We start from the raw sequence: 13,029 nt of genomic DNA, 5'->3' as shown, positions 1-13,029 counted from the left end.
TCTGGACAGTCTGTGGCACAAGATGTTGTTGCAAGGTTTTCTTCCTATTTGTTCCTCCTTAGAGAGACTATCAAAAATGGCAGTTTTGTAAACCTAACATCAGTGAGTTCTCTTCAAGGCTCATCTCTTCAAGGAAAGCACTGTTCACAAAACTGGCAAAATACAATTTTCCTTACATTTTAAACATTCAATCATTTAAAAGCACACACACGAAACACATCCAGTTCACCATCATTTTATTTTACTCTGTTTTGGACAATGTACTGCATTTTGTCCAGACCTCTGGAAAGTGAGAAAATTTCTTTATTCTTTTTTCTCTTGAACAAATTTTCGTATGGATATAAATACTTCCTCTAATTATGCAGCCCATTTATTTTGTTTAAGTAATTCCAACTGTACCTGAACTCATTTTAATAAGAATTATAATGGCATGTGATACAGGTTTTCAAGATTTTTTAACTCTGTGTGGGAAGTTGCTCATTAAACGAGTGTGGAGCCATCCGAAAATATGTCTCATTTTTATGCTTATTTTTACTGGCTTACTGCTACTACTGAGCATTTAATAACAGATTCCAGAAAACATTTTATGTATGAAGTATAATGTCATTGTGAACTGGTACTATAGCAGCAATGATGGTGACCAAGAATTAGCAAACCTAAGCACTGCTGTAATTACATATTCCCATAAATGGAAGAGTTGTTACCTAAATCTTACCTTCTTCTAAAACTACTTTTTTTTTGTCAGTCACTGGAAAAATGGGAAACAGTATTTTTCCGTTAACTCTTCCTGCAAGCTTCAATTGTGTCTCCTCTGTGTACATTTTAGGTTTCAATTCTCCACTCACCGATGGGCATTAAAGCATTTACTTGCAGGATCTAACTGCATTCAAGCAGTTTTTATTTTATTTTATGCAAATCACACTATCATTTTTCAGAGAACTGCTCTACTCATAGGTTTGGCAAGAAGGGTTTTTCTTTTTAATTTATGATGATGACCAGAGAGGAGCAAGAGATTAGCAGGCAGACCTTGAAAACGTAGGGAGTCAATCACATGTAACATAGGAATGCTGATATAGTTAAGTACTCGCATGACCCACATCTATGTTCAGACCTGTACTGGTTACCAACTTTTTGATGAATGTCTATTCAATCTAGACTTATAATACACACAGGAAATTGCACTGCAACTGGTACTTTACTTAGTTTTATAACCCTTGCTTTTTCTTATAAATGGAAGTTCCTGTTGAGTTTGAATGCTTAATACTCTGTACTTTTGCAATCAGCTAAATATTACATACACACAATTAGTATTTGTGCAATACCCTTTCTATATACACTTACTTACAGAATAATAACATCTAAAACTCTAGTTTTGTTATGCTGGCTAGTTACAAAAATGCTCTCGCCTTTCTGACATAAAGCAGTAGCAGTTCAGTTATCTTTACTTTCAATAGGTTATATAAGAAAATAATTCTACCATTTGAAATACAGCATAATATTACAAATGCATAATGTTTTTATATCCTCATTCATATGAAATCCAGGTTGTCTGTATCTACTTACCAAGCCACTTGTCAATTGCATTCTCATACTTTTTTGGGTCCTTTAACCAGTCTTGATGCCACCTAAGGTTTGCAATAACACTTGAGTAATTATGACCCAAACTTTGTTTCCAACTGATAAACTGTTGTTTATTATACTCTTGAACAGAAGTAGAAACCTTTGGATAGTTTACTATAGAGCGAAGTATTTTGTCCAAAGAACGTACAGTTACTGGGAATTTTATGGCAAGATTTGTAAGCTCATCTGGATCAGCAGTAAGGTCTGTAAAAAACAAAAAGTCAGTTAAGGTTTAATTTGCACTGAAGTAAATTAAGAAGTCAGTCAAGACATAAAAGCAGCATACCAAAGAGTTGGGGCAGTACCGAAGAGCCATCCGAGTATGTGATGTATTTCCACTTGCCAGTTCTCAGCATATACACAGAGGAATTGACATTGCACCCATGGAACTCACTCAGCACCCATGAGGGCCGAGGTCCTCTGGGTGACGCTTCGCTCTCAGCTTTTTCACGTAGCAGTGGTATAAGAGAATATCCACTGAGGTTCTGTGGGACAGGAATTCTTGCTATATCTAAGGAAAGATACACAAAACAAAAATCCTACTTCAGTTTTCAGTTTTAAAAAAGTATAACACAATGCTACCAATATCTGAATGTGGATAATAAAATGTGCTCTCCTAATTATTATCCCAAAATACACAATAAAAAATATCTTAAGGAACTTCCCAAGGCAAGCTGCCCAGCATCTTGATGAAATATATCACCTATGTATAACTTAACCTTTAACAGAAGTTTGTGAAAAGGGATCACTATAGTCTCCTTTGACAGATGGTGCTGTTTTATTCCTTAATCGTGGTTGCAAACATTTCTCTTTTGCTCTATCTCAGGCAGAAGAAAAAGAATAACACAGCATGAAAGGATCCTAAAGGCTCCACATCCAACATGCTGCAACCGTTTGTCACGAACAGTAACGGTGCTAAGCTCATCTGTAGCATTCTTCATTAGTGAATAATGAAATGCTTCATAAAAGGTGACCATTATTATCACCTATAACTGGTAGGGAAACCTGAGGAGCAGGGCTACTTGCTTCTTTGGCAGGACTGGAGAAAAAGATGATATTTGAGGTGGTATCAACATAGTGCATGTACGGAAAACACTGGATGGCTCCGTAGCCTACCAGACGGCCACTAGAAGATGCTGTAATATCCATAAACTCCTCAGCATGAACTTATACCAGAAGTTTCTCTAGCTTCCAAAAGATCAGGTTAAAAGACAGCAAAGGTTTTTCAGAAACATTCTGAAAAACATAGCTGAAAATCCCTAGCATGTCCAAAAACCACCTATGACAGTACTGCTATTTTTGATCATGCCACTAAACCGTATTTACCGTAATTCAAAATTCAAAACTTTCCATTTCACAGAGCACTGTGGTAGTATTTAATCTATTTTGCACTGAGTGTTGATACTGTGTGCATATAAATTACTCATAGGTGACTCTTTCCTTCATCAGCACACATCTTCCTTTTTGTCCTCTGCCCAGCCAGCATCTGACAAAGTACCAAGACCCATAACATGTAAACCCCAGCAAGCAGCTCCTGGTCATTCATGGGCAAAAAAATTTGAACAAATACATACTATATTCCAACAAATGAAAAAGAGATCTAGGTTCTTCTGTCATCCTAAACCGGTAAACTATTACTTGCAGTAACTGGATTCCCTATGTGCAAAGAGTGTTCCAGCCATTCAGCAGCTCCTGCTTTTCCAATAGCAAACCAAAGGTATTTCCATACAGAAATAACAACAAAGCTAGTGCTGCCTGGAGATTATGCTATATCCTGTTACAAAAGGCAAGAGCTGTTGCAGTTCTGACTGTACATTTATATCACACAGGTTCTGCTGGAATCAAAACACTTGCACTTATTCTCAAAGCCAGTGCAGGAGGCAGTCTTGACCAAAGCACTTAGATGGCGTCTTAAGAGAGATTATTTCCCTGTGACAACACAAAGCAAAGCAATTAGATGTCACAAAAATAGACTTGTAATCTGTTTCCTCACTAGTCAGCAGCAGCATGCAGACTGAGAACACAATATATGATAGAGATGGCTGTTCAAGTTTTAATTTTCATCGTACATGCTTTTTGGCATTCAGAGTACAGAGAAGGGGAGGTGCCAGAACAGAAGGAATGAATTATGCACACAAAGTTCTGGGGGAAGAAAGCCCAAATGAAAAAACTCCCAGGAGGAAAAGACAGAAGGATGTTAAACCATCCGACCAATTATCTCACTTGGGAAGAAGAGACAAAGAAATAAGAGATTTTTAACTCTTTACATAGGCTACCATAACTTGTATAAGATCCATATGTAGTATAAATATATACACATAACAATTCCGATGTTAAAATTTGGAAGAGAAAGCCACTCAGATTTTATATCCTATTTGTCACTAGATAACTGGTTCAAAAGCTTTGAGAAGACACAAACAGATAAATAACTTCTGTTTACTTTTTAGAAAATCAACTTAAAACAATATAGAAGTGGATTTTTCACTGACATTTACGCTAAAACTACAGTTTTAGTCACTCATGTTCTCCAGGCAATTGCGGTGTACATGTGACACCTCTTAGAGAGGAAGCCTTCCAGACTGATTTGAAAAGAACATTTTTCCTGATTGGAAGCCTAAAAGTTCACAGACAAAGCCTCAAAAGATAACTTTACCTGATATTTAATTCCAATCAGTATTGTCTCTTGCATGATTTATCACATATAAGTGTTCAAAAATTCCCTATTAAAAGTGATTTCCATCTCAATAATTTTAGTTATTTTTATTTTATTCTCTGTCCAATACTGAGTATTTTCAAATCTCATAAGGTAAGAATGGATATCCATTATCACATCTTTTTACATGTGCCCAGATAACTTTTACATTTCCTATACAAAGCTTTCATCACACTTCTTCCACATGGCTCTTCATAAAAGACATTCCTTTGCTAAGTTAATGAACCTGTCCTCCTCCTTTCAAGTTTAATCTCATCTCTGGATGCGTTTACACCGAAATTTCTACAGTAAACCGTGGGGTGTGAGGCTAGCAAGGATTATTCATATCTAAAATGGGGTTTACTCCCTTTTTTTACTAACAAATAATCCTATATATAATCAGTCAGTGTAATTATGTGGATGACAGTTACATAAGGAAGACAATCAGTTTCTTTATTTTTTCATCCATTTTTTACTTTTTACGGTCAACAGATAAATTATCTCCTGTTCTATTAATATATTCTCTCAAAGCTGAGACATCATTCTGACTATTATGATACAAATACAGAATAGTAATGGTAAAAGGGGGAAAAAATTGTCTCCTGAAATTATTTAACTCACCAAGCATAGTAGGATAGATATCCACAAGAGATACTACATTTGGTATTTGGTGCTGTTCTCTTAAACCTGGCCCCATAACTAAAAGAGGAATGTGGGAACTTCCTTCATACATGCTCATTTTATAGAACTGACGGTGTTCCATAGCAAGTTCTCCATGATCTGCAGTGAATATAATGATTGTTTTTCCAAGAAGCCCAGTATCTCGCAGAGCTGAAATAACCTCACCTGAAATAACAAAAAGATAATGAAAAGGATACATTCAAAATACTTCTTCCAAGGTCTTTACCTACAAAGCAGCATGTAAATTTCAAGGAACACTCCCATTCCAGTGGAGGAAACTCCTCTTTTGTTGCACATACATTTGTGCAATGAAAACACAACATATAATCCTCTATTTTTGTATGTACATTTATGCAACAAAGACAGGGCCAAGATCAATGAAGTTGGTAGTAAAGCAAAGCACTTAGGCATCTTAAATTTTAAAACTTTAGGATGATTCATGCCTAACATACTAGTTAAAAGATGTTATAAAACTAGAACTGCAGTGCGGTTACTTTGCAGTCCCTTATTTCCTAAACCTGTAAGGTTTCCATTAATTTATTTTTATTCATAAAATGAGGAGGAGCAATTCTATGTCTTTTAATTCACTTTACCAATCTGATATGCTGTCCTGGTTTAGGTCATATGCCTAAAAGATTCACTTATTTGATCATGAATTTCATGTTGGTATGCAAACAAATTCTTGTTCATTCATGGTCACTTTTCAAATTAAAAAATAAAATGCTGTAAATTAAGACCAATTTGCATTTTTATTTGTAGACAGTCCTGCAAACTCTGAAGACTTCTGAATGTACAATTAATTATTTCTTCATAACTTTCAATAATGTGCTTCTAGGAGACATTCCAAATGTAACTTTGTTCTTCAGTCGATGTGTAACAGCTGTTATCCAGTCTACACATTTGAAATTGGCCTCTAAGGAAAATGACTTATGCCCTAAAATTTATCTTTTTCTTCCAGCTCAGCTTTTACAGTCAGTCCCCTTCCCAAAAATGTTTCCATTATTTCAGTTAGCACTTAATAAAAGAGATTTAGTTCCTCTTGTACATGGGTGTCCTGGGTACAGAGGAAAAGAAGGGTGGAGTTTCCAGCACTATTTAATAACATACCACCTATGTCATGGAGGCAGCATGGCTTTCAGCAAGAGATGCTATGGTGTGTTGAAGAGAATTCAGTCTTACCTCGGTAGTGGAAATGTGTGATTTGTTCACTTAACTGTTGCTGAAATCAAGGGCGGCTGTAACTGTTTCTGAAACCCTGACAAACTGCAACTATTCCTGGAGCAGTGGGAAGATGAGACAAAATGCTGCTGTCACCACTGCTGCTAGTGCTTCTGCCACTGCTGCCACTGTCTGGGCCAACACTTACAGAGCCAGACCCTTTATCTGGATTAATGAGCTCTCCAGGCTTTGTTCTGTCCCTGTTTTCCATTGTTTCCTCTAGGCTGGAGGAAGGATAATAAATTGCAGAAACTTTTTTGCCTCATTGCTTTAGTTTTTCCAAGCTGCATGGTCCAGTGTGGGGGGGATGGAGATGACAGGTGCCATCTTGTCTTCGTCTGGGAAAACTACACTAGGTACTGTCTTTGGAGGGTGTTTTTGCTTTTTTTTGGTGAACACCCTTCCTCTGGGTGGAGCACTCTCCTTGTGTGTCTTCTTTTATGTACATTGCTCTTTATTTTGAGTTTTTCAGTAAAATTGTTGATCCCACTTCCGGTCTCTCCTAGTATTTCCTGTGCTGTCAAAAGGGAATGGGGGAGGAGGGGCAGCTTGCATGGGGTAATTTTCCCATTGGGTTTTAAACCAGTGCAATTGGTCATGCCCTATTTTGCTGCAGTCACTGGTTTTCTACAGAGCTTCTGACTGCTGGCTGTGATTACTTTTCAGAGTGGTCTCAACTCACCTAAGAGGCCATCCTGTCATTTATCATATAGACTAAATAAGCAACTTTCACAACTTATTCCCAGATCTGAATTATGGTGTTTTATTTGCTATGTTTTTCCTCCAAAGATCTGCCCTATCAGCATTTTCTTTTAAAAAAATCAGAGCTAGAAAACCCACTGTGTAATAAGACATTACCTACCCAGCATGGCATCTGTCTCTGCACACATAGCATAATAAAATGCTCTAATATTTCTCACTTCTTCCTTTGTAAACTCTCCTGTGCAATTCTTGGTGTACGATGAGTAATAGTCTACTGGATGCATCTCTGAAAGAGAAGACCACTTGGGTATTTTAATAGCTTCATAATTTACCTAAAAATAAGAGGAAATTAACATTACTTTAGCAACTGAATTAAACAAGATTTTTAACACAGATTTAATTAAAAGAATTATAGCATAAATTCACAGTTCTCAATTTGTGGCCCAGGAAACACTAGCTGCTTAATTGTTACACCACGCAGCTACCTCCTCCATACATCCCCACAGTTCCACAGGTAAACTGTTTTTTAAAAACTTATGAAAATCTAATAGAAACTAAGGGTAGGAACCACAAATATGTGCTTCACCAACTGCTGTACATTTTTAAGAGAGATATCACAGAACACTCTTCTAGAATAGGTACAGAATATTGGCATAGAATCTTTGTAACTGTAGAATAACGGTAAACCCATGGATCTAAAAGATTGGGTGTTATGTAGGACTAGAGAACAACACACAAAACCATGTAGTCTGGCAAAGCCTCCAGGACGGTGATGACAAGTCTTGGCATCTTGATAAAAAGAATTGACTACATTAATCCAATTTTCTAGTATTTACTACATGTTTCTACATATGTCAATCCATTTAGTTATAAAGAAATGTAACATCAGTATGAAACCAAAAAGCCAATCTATTTGTATATTCAAACTATGCAGTCACAGATATTATCTGCTTCAGTACTAGCTTTAGAGTCTTGAAATTTGACATACACATTACCCTTGGCTGTCGTACTTGTAAATATTCCCTTAAATAAAAGGGAACTTGAGGCAATTTCCTTTTGTACTTTCACTTGTTACTTGGAGGAAAAGCTGGACAGCTAAACAAGTTGATAAATCTGCAAGAGTTCAAGCACCCACAAAGTAAAACCTGGCTTTGTAACAGTCAAATAGACACAACAAAATTTACGTTTCCTTAGGATCAATAGAAAAAAACACTGCTAGAAAAAAAATCATTAAGATAAAATAATAATGCTTCAGTTATGTTCTTACTGCTCAAGGTCCTTGGCTACATTTTGGAGTTACATTGTGGGCTTTGCAAATGGTATTTATTAGCTGCTTAAGATAAGAGCGCAAAAAGTGTCCCTCTCCATCCATTATTCTTTTCTACAGGACTTCTACAGCTCAGTTTTAAGTATTCACAAAGCCACAATCCTTTTGTCTATCTATGGTAATGTGCTGGGTAACCCAAAATGTTACTGTATTCCATATCTATCTGTGCCATAAGATTGTTACTGTGCCTTTAAGACCCAAAAAGCATGGCTGGAACCAGAATTGCAGGGCAGCCTGGGGATGCCAGTAAAGGGACTGCCAGTAACAGGTCAAGAAACCCAGTCTGACTTCCTCTTCTGCTGAAGTAGCAGACTCCGCTTCAGAGGGGGCTGATATGGGCAAGTTTCTGGGCTTCCAACTGTAGCAACTCGGAAAAACTGCATTTATCAAAAAGAAGCTGTTTTCCTAGTGATCTTTGCAAACTCTATAGGCAGCGAAGCTTGATCAGGGGATTGGGCCACCCCTAATCAGTGTCCAGAGACCAGATTCCCCTGCTCCCTTCTCCAACACACCAGCAGATCAGAAGGTACCAGCACCTGATCTCCAGCACCAACACTGGTGGAATTCAGCCGGTGCAGGAGGAAGCAGCGAACAGCAGTGCTACTCCACATGTGCCAGAACTTCCCATCTGCCAGTAGACCTTCGTAAGCTTCAACCTTCCCAGGAGAGTTTGCTGCCATCCGTTCCCTTTGTTTCTTGGAGGGCATGGTCACCTGTGGCAAGCGCCACCTTGGAAAGAGCCTGACACCACTTTCCCTTTGCTCCCTGCAGGCAGTCAGCAGTGGGGCATGTCAGATTAGAAGGGGGCAGCACCCCACCAGTGTGGGGTCTCTTTGTTCCTGTGGAGCTCCTGTGATTCAGCAAGTTTGTACCTGGTGATTACTCACTGCTATTTTTCGCATGTTGCTGTTTCACTTGTTAGAAAACTCACTTTTTCACTTTTATCTATTGGTATTGGTTCCTTATTGGTAGAAAGGGATTGGTTGAAACTAAGGGGAGGAACTCATTTTAGAATGACGACCTCTTTGAATTGTCTTAAACCAAGACACGTAATTCACAACTAGGAAAGAAGCCACATGTCCTGAAAAAAGGACAGCTTGTGTAAAATATAGGGGACCATCTCGTTAACAAAACAGTGTTTCACAAACGTACCATGGTGACACTCTGTTCTGTATTACAGCCCAAATAAACAGGACATTTTATTCAGTTCTTAATCTATGCAACCAAACTTCTTCATGAGATTATCTCTGTGATTTTAAAAAACTGTCTCTTCCATAACCAAAAAAGAGCTACATTGCAGAAGAACCAGCCAACGGTCAGTAAATGGTAACATGTGGCCCACACAATGCAGTATGTATGCACAGTAGTGGGAAGGAGCCCAGCACTGTGTAGTTAAGGTACTCTGACTGGATAAAAGATGACAAAAATTTGTCAAAGATGTTATAACTGTCTGTGACTCAAAAAAAGTACCTATGCTTCCCAAGATACATCTAACCCAGCAGTCAGCACCCTGCAAGTTTTCCTTAATAACTAAGCTAGATCTTGCTTTTTTGCAATTGAAAGGGGTTTTTTTTTCCCAAATTCTTCCTCTCCCCACAAACTTCTCACCATTCCCAGAAGAACGCACAACCCTCACCATTATGAAAAAAATTCACATCTCTCAACCTCCATTTGTAAATACTTTTTTCCTAAGTATTTGTATTTTTGGTACACCAAGATAAAGAGGTTTAGCAGTTCTGTTATGGAAAAGGCCAAAAGTTACATAAATTGCACTGAAGGGGTTTTTTGAAGTATAAAGTCTTATCAACCTAATTCTAATTCTGCAGCTGCAGAGAATATTAATGCAATTAAATCTATTGTAGTACATTTATATTTTATGGCAGTTAATGGCAACTGGAAATTATACAAGACTGAAAAAAGGTATTTCTTCTTTGGATTGGAGTGCTATATCTTAGTTTTACACACACAGACATAAGGACACTTTCATGAGCTTGAAAACCTACAGAAGCACAGAAAAAGTTAACAGAAAAGGAAGATTTCTGTTGTGTCATGTTGCTTTAGGTTCCAGGTCCATACTGCAGAAAAAGTCAATCTTTCACCGTAGAACTCAGACAAAATTATTACATATGGCATAATTTCCAACAAGCAAAATACAGAATATTCATAACAATGAGCTTCAGACCATTACCAAAATTAATTTACAGCTAAGAAGAGCAACAATCTCATTTTCCTTAATGTGTTTCTAGCCATTGAACTCCATACTTACTTAATGATTCAGTGACTACTGCCAACAAACCTTTTCCCACAACAGAGACAAATTTGTCACTTCTATTTTCTTAGCCTTTAATCAGAAATCTAACATCTCATTCAAGTACTTTCTTACTGTGTAGTGAAATATCAAAACTGGGTGTATCTTGAAAAATCAGGAATAAAATACTGTTTATAATAAGTACAGTTATTAATAAATTAATATTTAAATTTTACATTCACATACCTTTTCAAGCCAATAGGGAGATGTTAAAAATGTAGAGGATCCAAAATTTTCTCCTGCATAGGGTGATGGATACGGGTGTGGTAAATTTAGTCCCAAGTAAAGAATGAATGGTTGAGTAAAGTTAACAGCTTCTTCCTTTATCCAATTTACTGCTTTGTCAGTGTTCCGCCAATCTGTTTCCATTACTCTAAACTGCTTCCTATGGCCTGTAAGTTTCACCATGGGTCTTCCTTCTTGTCGGAGCAGGAAGTTAACATCCCTAGTCCAAGCTTCCACACGGTTACTGAAAAATACATACATAAGTCACATACTCAACAGAAAATGTTTTCTTCACTTTTCCTCCAAGTAAAAAGCATTATGAATTCCTGAAGAACTTTCCCTATACTTTCAGCTGCAATCTATTTCCAATTCCTGCATAAAGGAGAATTGTTATTCAATTGAGCAATAATGATTGTGCATGTATTTCATACTCAGAATGTCAGCCTTTTTATGTCTGCTTCTGAATCTTCTTTCTTATTTATTACCCATTTATGTCAGAATGGCTCTTCTCGCATCTATAAAATAATACTTAGAAATACCACTTCATCTTGTGGACCCTTCTCCATATTTTGGCACAGATTCACACACTATTTATTTGTAAATTGAGATTTTTATGTGAAAGAATCTAGTGGGAAATAACGTTACTTCTGCGGCTGTCTTTAGAAACAACATTCTGGATATGGCTTGTACTATTAATTAAACACACTTTAGACAAAAATCTGTAAGAATTATTTCTCTTGTAAAAATCCTATCAAACAAATAACAGAAAAGAGTGTAAAGAAAGCAGAAGGAGGGAAAACTGGCAACATTTTAATGATAAAATATTTTTTAAACAGATTTTCTAATGTCATGGAATTGTGTCTCTAAAACACTAAAAACAAATCTGAGCTACAAATGTCCTTGTTTATTTGCTAAAGTGAATGATGGTGGACATTGGTAAGAGACAGACCTTGACCAATCTTCATGTTGTTCATGGCAATTTCAATATAACCAACCAAATTACAAAGAAAAGTATAAAACTGCTCAAAGTTTGATCACATGCTCTTATCAAAACACAACATTATTATTGTTTAAAGAGCATCTAACCAGTTTTATCCCCAAAGTGGATTTTACTAGTGCACTTTAACTTCCAGAAAAGCCATCTGTAACAATTGTTTTAACTTCTTGTTTAAAACTTATTGTTTTAACTTCTTGGCTCATAATTTCAACACAAACAGGCTTAAATAAATTACTTAGAACAAATTAAGGTAACTGGTTTACAGAAAAAGCATGTTTCATAAACATTAAAATAAAATTATGACAAAGGAGTGTGTGGGTGTGTCTAATTGCACCCAACGTCATAATACTGATTTATACAGAAAAAAAATACTATGTAGGCCATAGGCCAGTCTGATTATCCAGTCAGACTGAGATTAGGATCAAGTTTAAAGAATAAAATCCCCTCATAACTAAAAAGGAAGCACTCAATAACTCTAACCTTTTTATTATTAAAGAAAAAGCTTCTCTTTATTATTACTTCTACTATGGACATAATCAGTGATATTGAGCATGTTCATAAAAACAACACAGAATGAAGATTCCCCAGCAGCCCATGGAGAAGATGGTGAGGAAGGTTGTCCCCCTGCAATCCATGGAATGGATATCCTCTTGCAGCCTATGGAGTATCCCACATCAAAGCAAATGGATATCCAAAGGCTGTGATCCTGTGGAAAGCCTGCACTGCACTTCCAGCAGTACCTGCATAGAAAGGAATCCAAGCTGAAGCCGGTTTACTGGCAGGACTTGTGACTCCCTGGGGAAACCCACACTGGAGCAGTTTGCTCCTGAAGGAGCACATCCTGGGGAAGGAACCCATGGTGGAGCACTTTGTAAAGAACATAAGCCCATGGGAAGGACTCACTTTGGAGAAATCAGTGGGGGACTGTCCTTTCAGTGGAGGAGGGACCCCACACTGAAGCAGAAGAAGTAAGAAGATCTCCTGATGAAGAATGAGTGGCAGAGACAATGTGTGATGAACTGACCACAGTTCCCATTCCCAAACTACTGTGAGTAGATGTGGTAGAGAATTTGGAAGTTAAGCCTGGATAGAAGGGTGGTGGAAAAGTGTTTTAAGATTTGGGTTTACCTCTCATTTGCTTACTCTGGCTTCTTATTAGCAATAAATGAAATTAATTTTCCTAAGTTAAGTCTGTTTTGCTGTGTACCTGAGTGATCTCTCTCTACCCTTATCTTCACCATTGAGCCACTGTTGTTTCT

At 37.2% G+C, this 13,029-nt stretch overlaps 1 protein-coding gene across 6 annotated transcripts in view; it reads right to left on the bottom strand.

The window, feature by feature from the left end:
• ARSK (arylsulfatase family member K) overlaps window positions 1-13,029 on the bottom strand; it is a 55,907-nt gene that overhangs the window by 35,812 nt on the left and 7,066 nt on the right. For 5 of the 6 annotated variants that reach the window (XR_005628675.1, XR_005628672.1, XR_005628674.1 and 2 more), the window contains 5 exons: window positions 10,735-11,017; window positions 7,074-7,245; window positions 4,934-5,158; window positions 1,907-2,131; window positions 1,564-1,824 (listed from right to left, as the gene is read on the bottom strand). Coding sequence is in view for 3 of the 6 variants with exons in the window: in XM_039719352.1 (XP_039575286.1) it covers window positions 1,564-1,824; window positions 1,907-2,131; window positions 4,934-5,158; window positions 7,074-7,245; window positions 10,735-11,017 (1,166 nt within the window). In the remaining 3 variants the exon portion in view is untranslated. Of the gene's footprint in view, window positions 1-129; window positions 153-1,563; window positions 1,825-1,906; window positions 2,132-4,933; window positions 5,159-7,073; window positions 7,246-10,734; window positions 11,018-13,029 lie in introns of those variants that run through there. The other variant, XM_039719371.1, reaches the window with a different exon arrangement.

Source organism: Passer montanus, unplaced genomic scaffold, assembly GCF_014805655.1.
Source record: "Passer montanus isolate IOZ18808 unplaced genomic scaffold, ASM1480565v1 scaffold105, whole genome shotgun sequence".
Lineage (NCBI taxonomy): Eukaryota > Metazoa > Chordata > Aves > Passeriformes > Passeridae > Passer > Passer montanus.
This window is presented reverse-complemented; position numbering and strand designations above follow the sequence as displayed.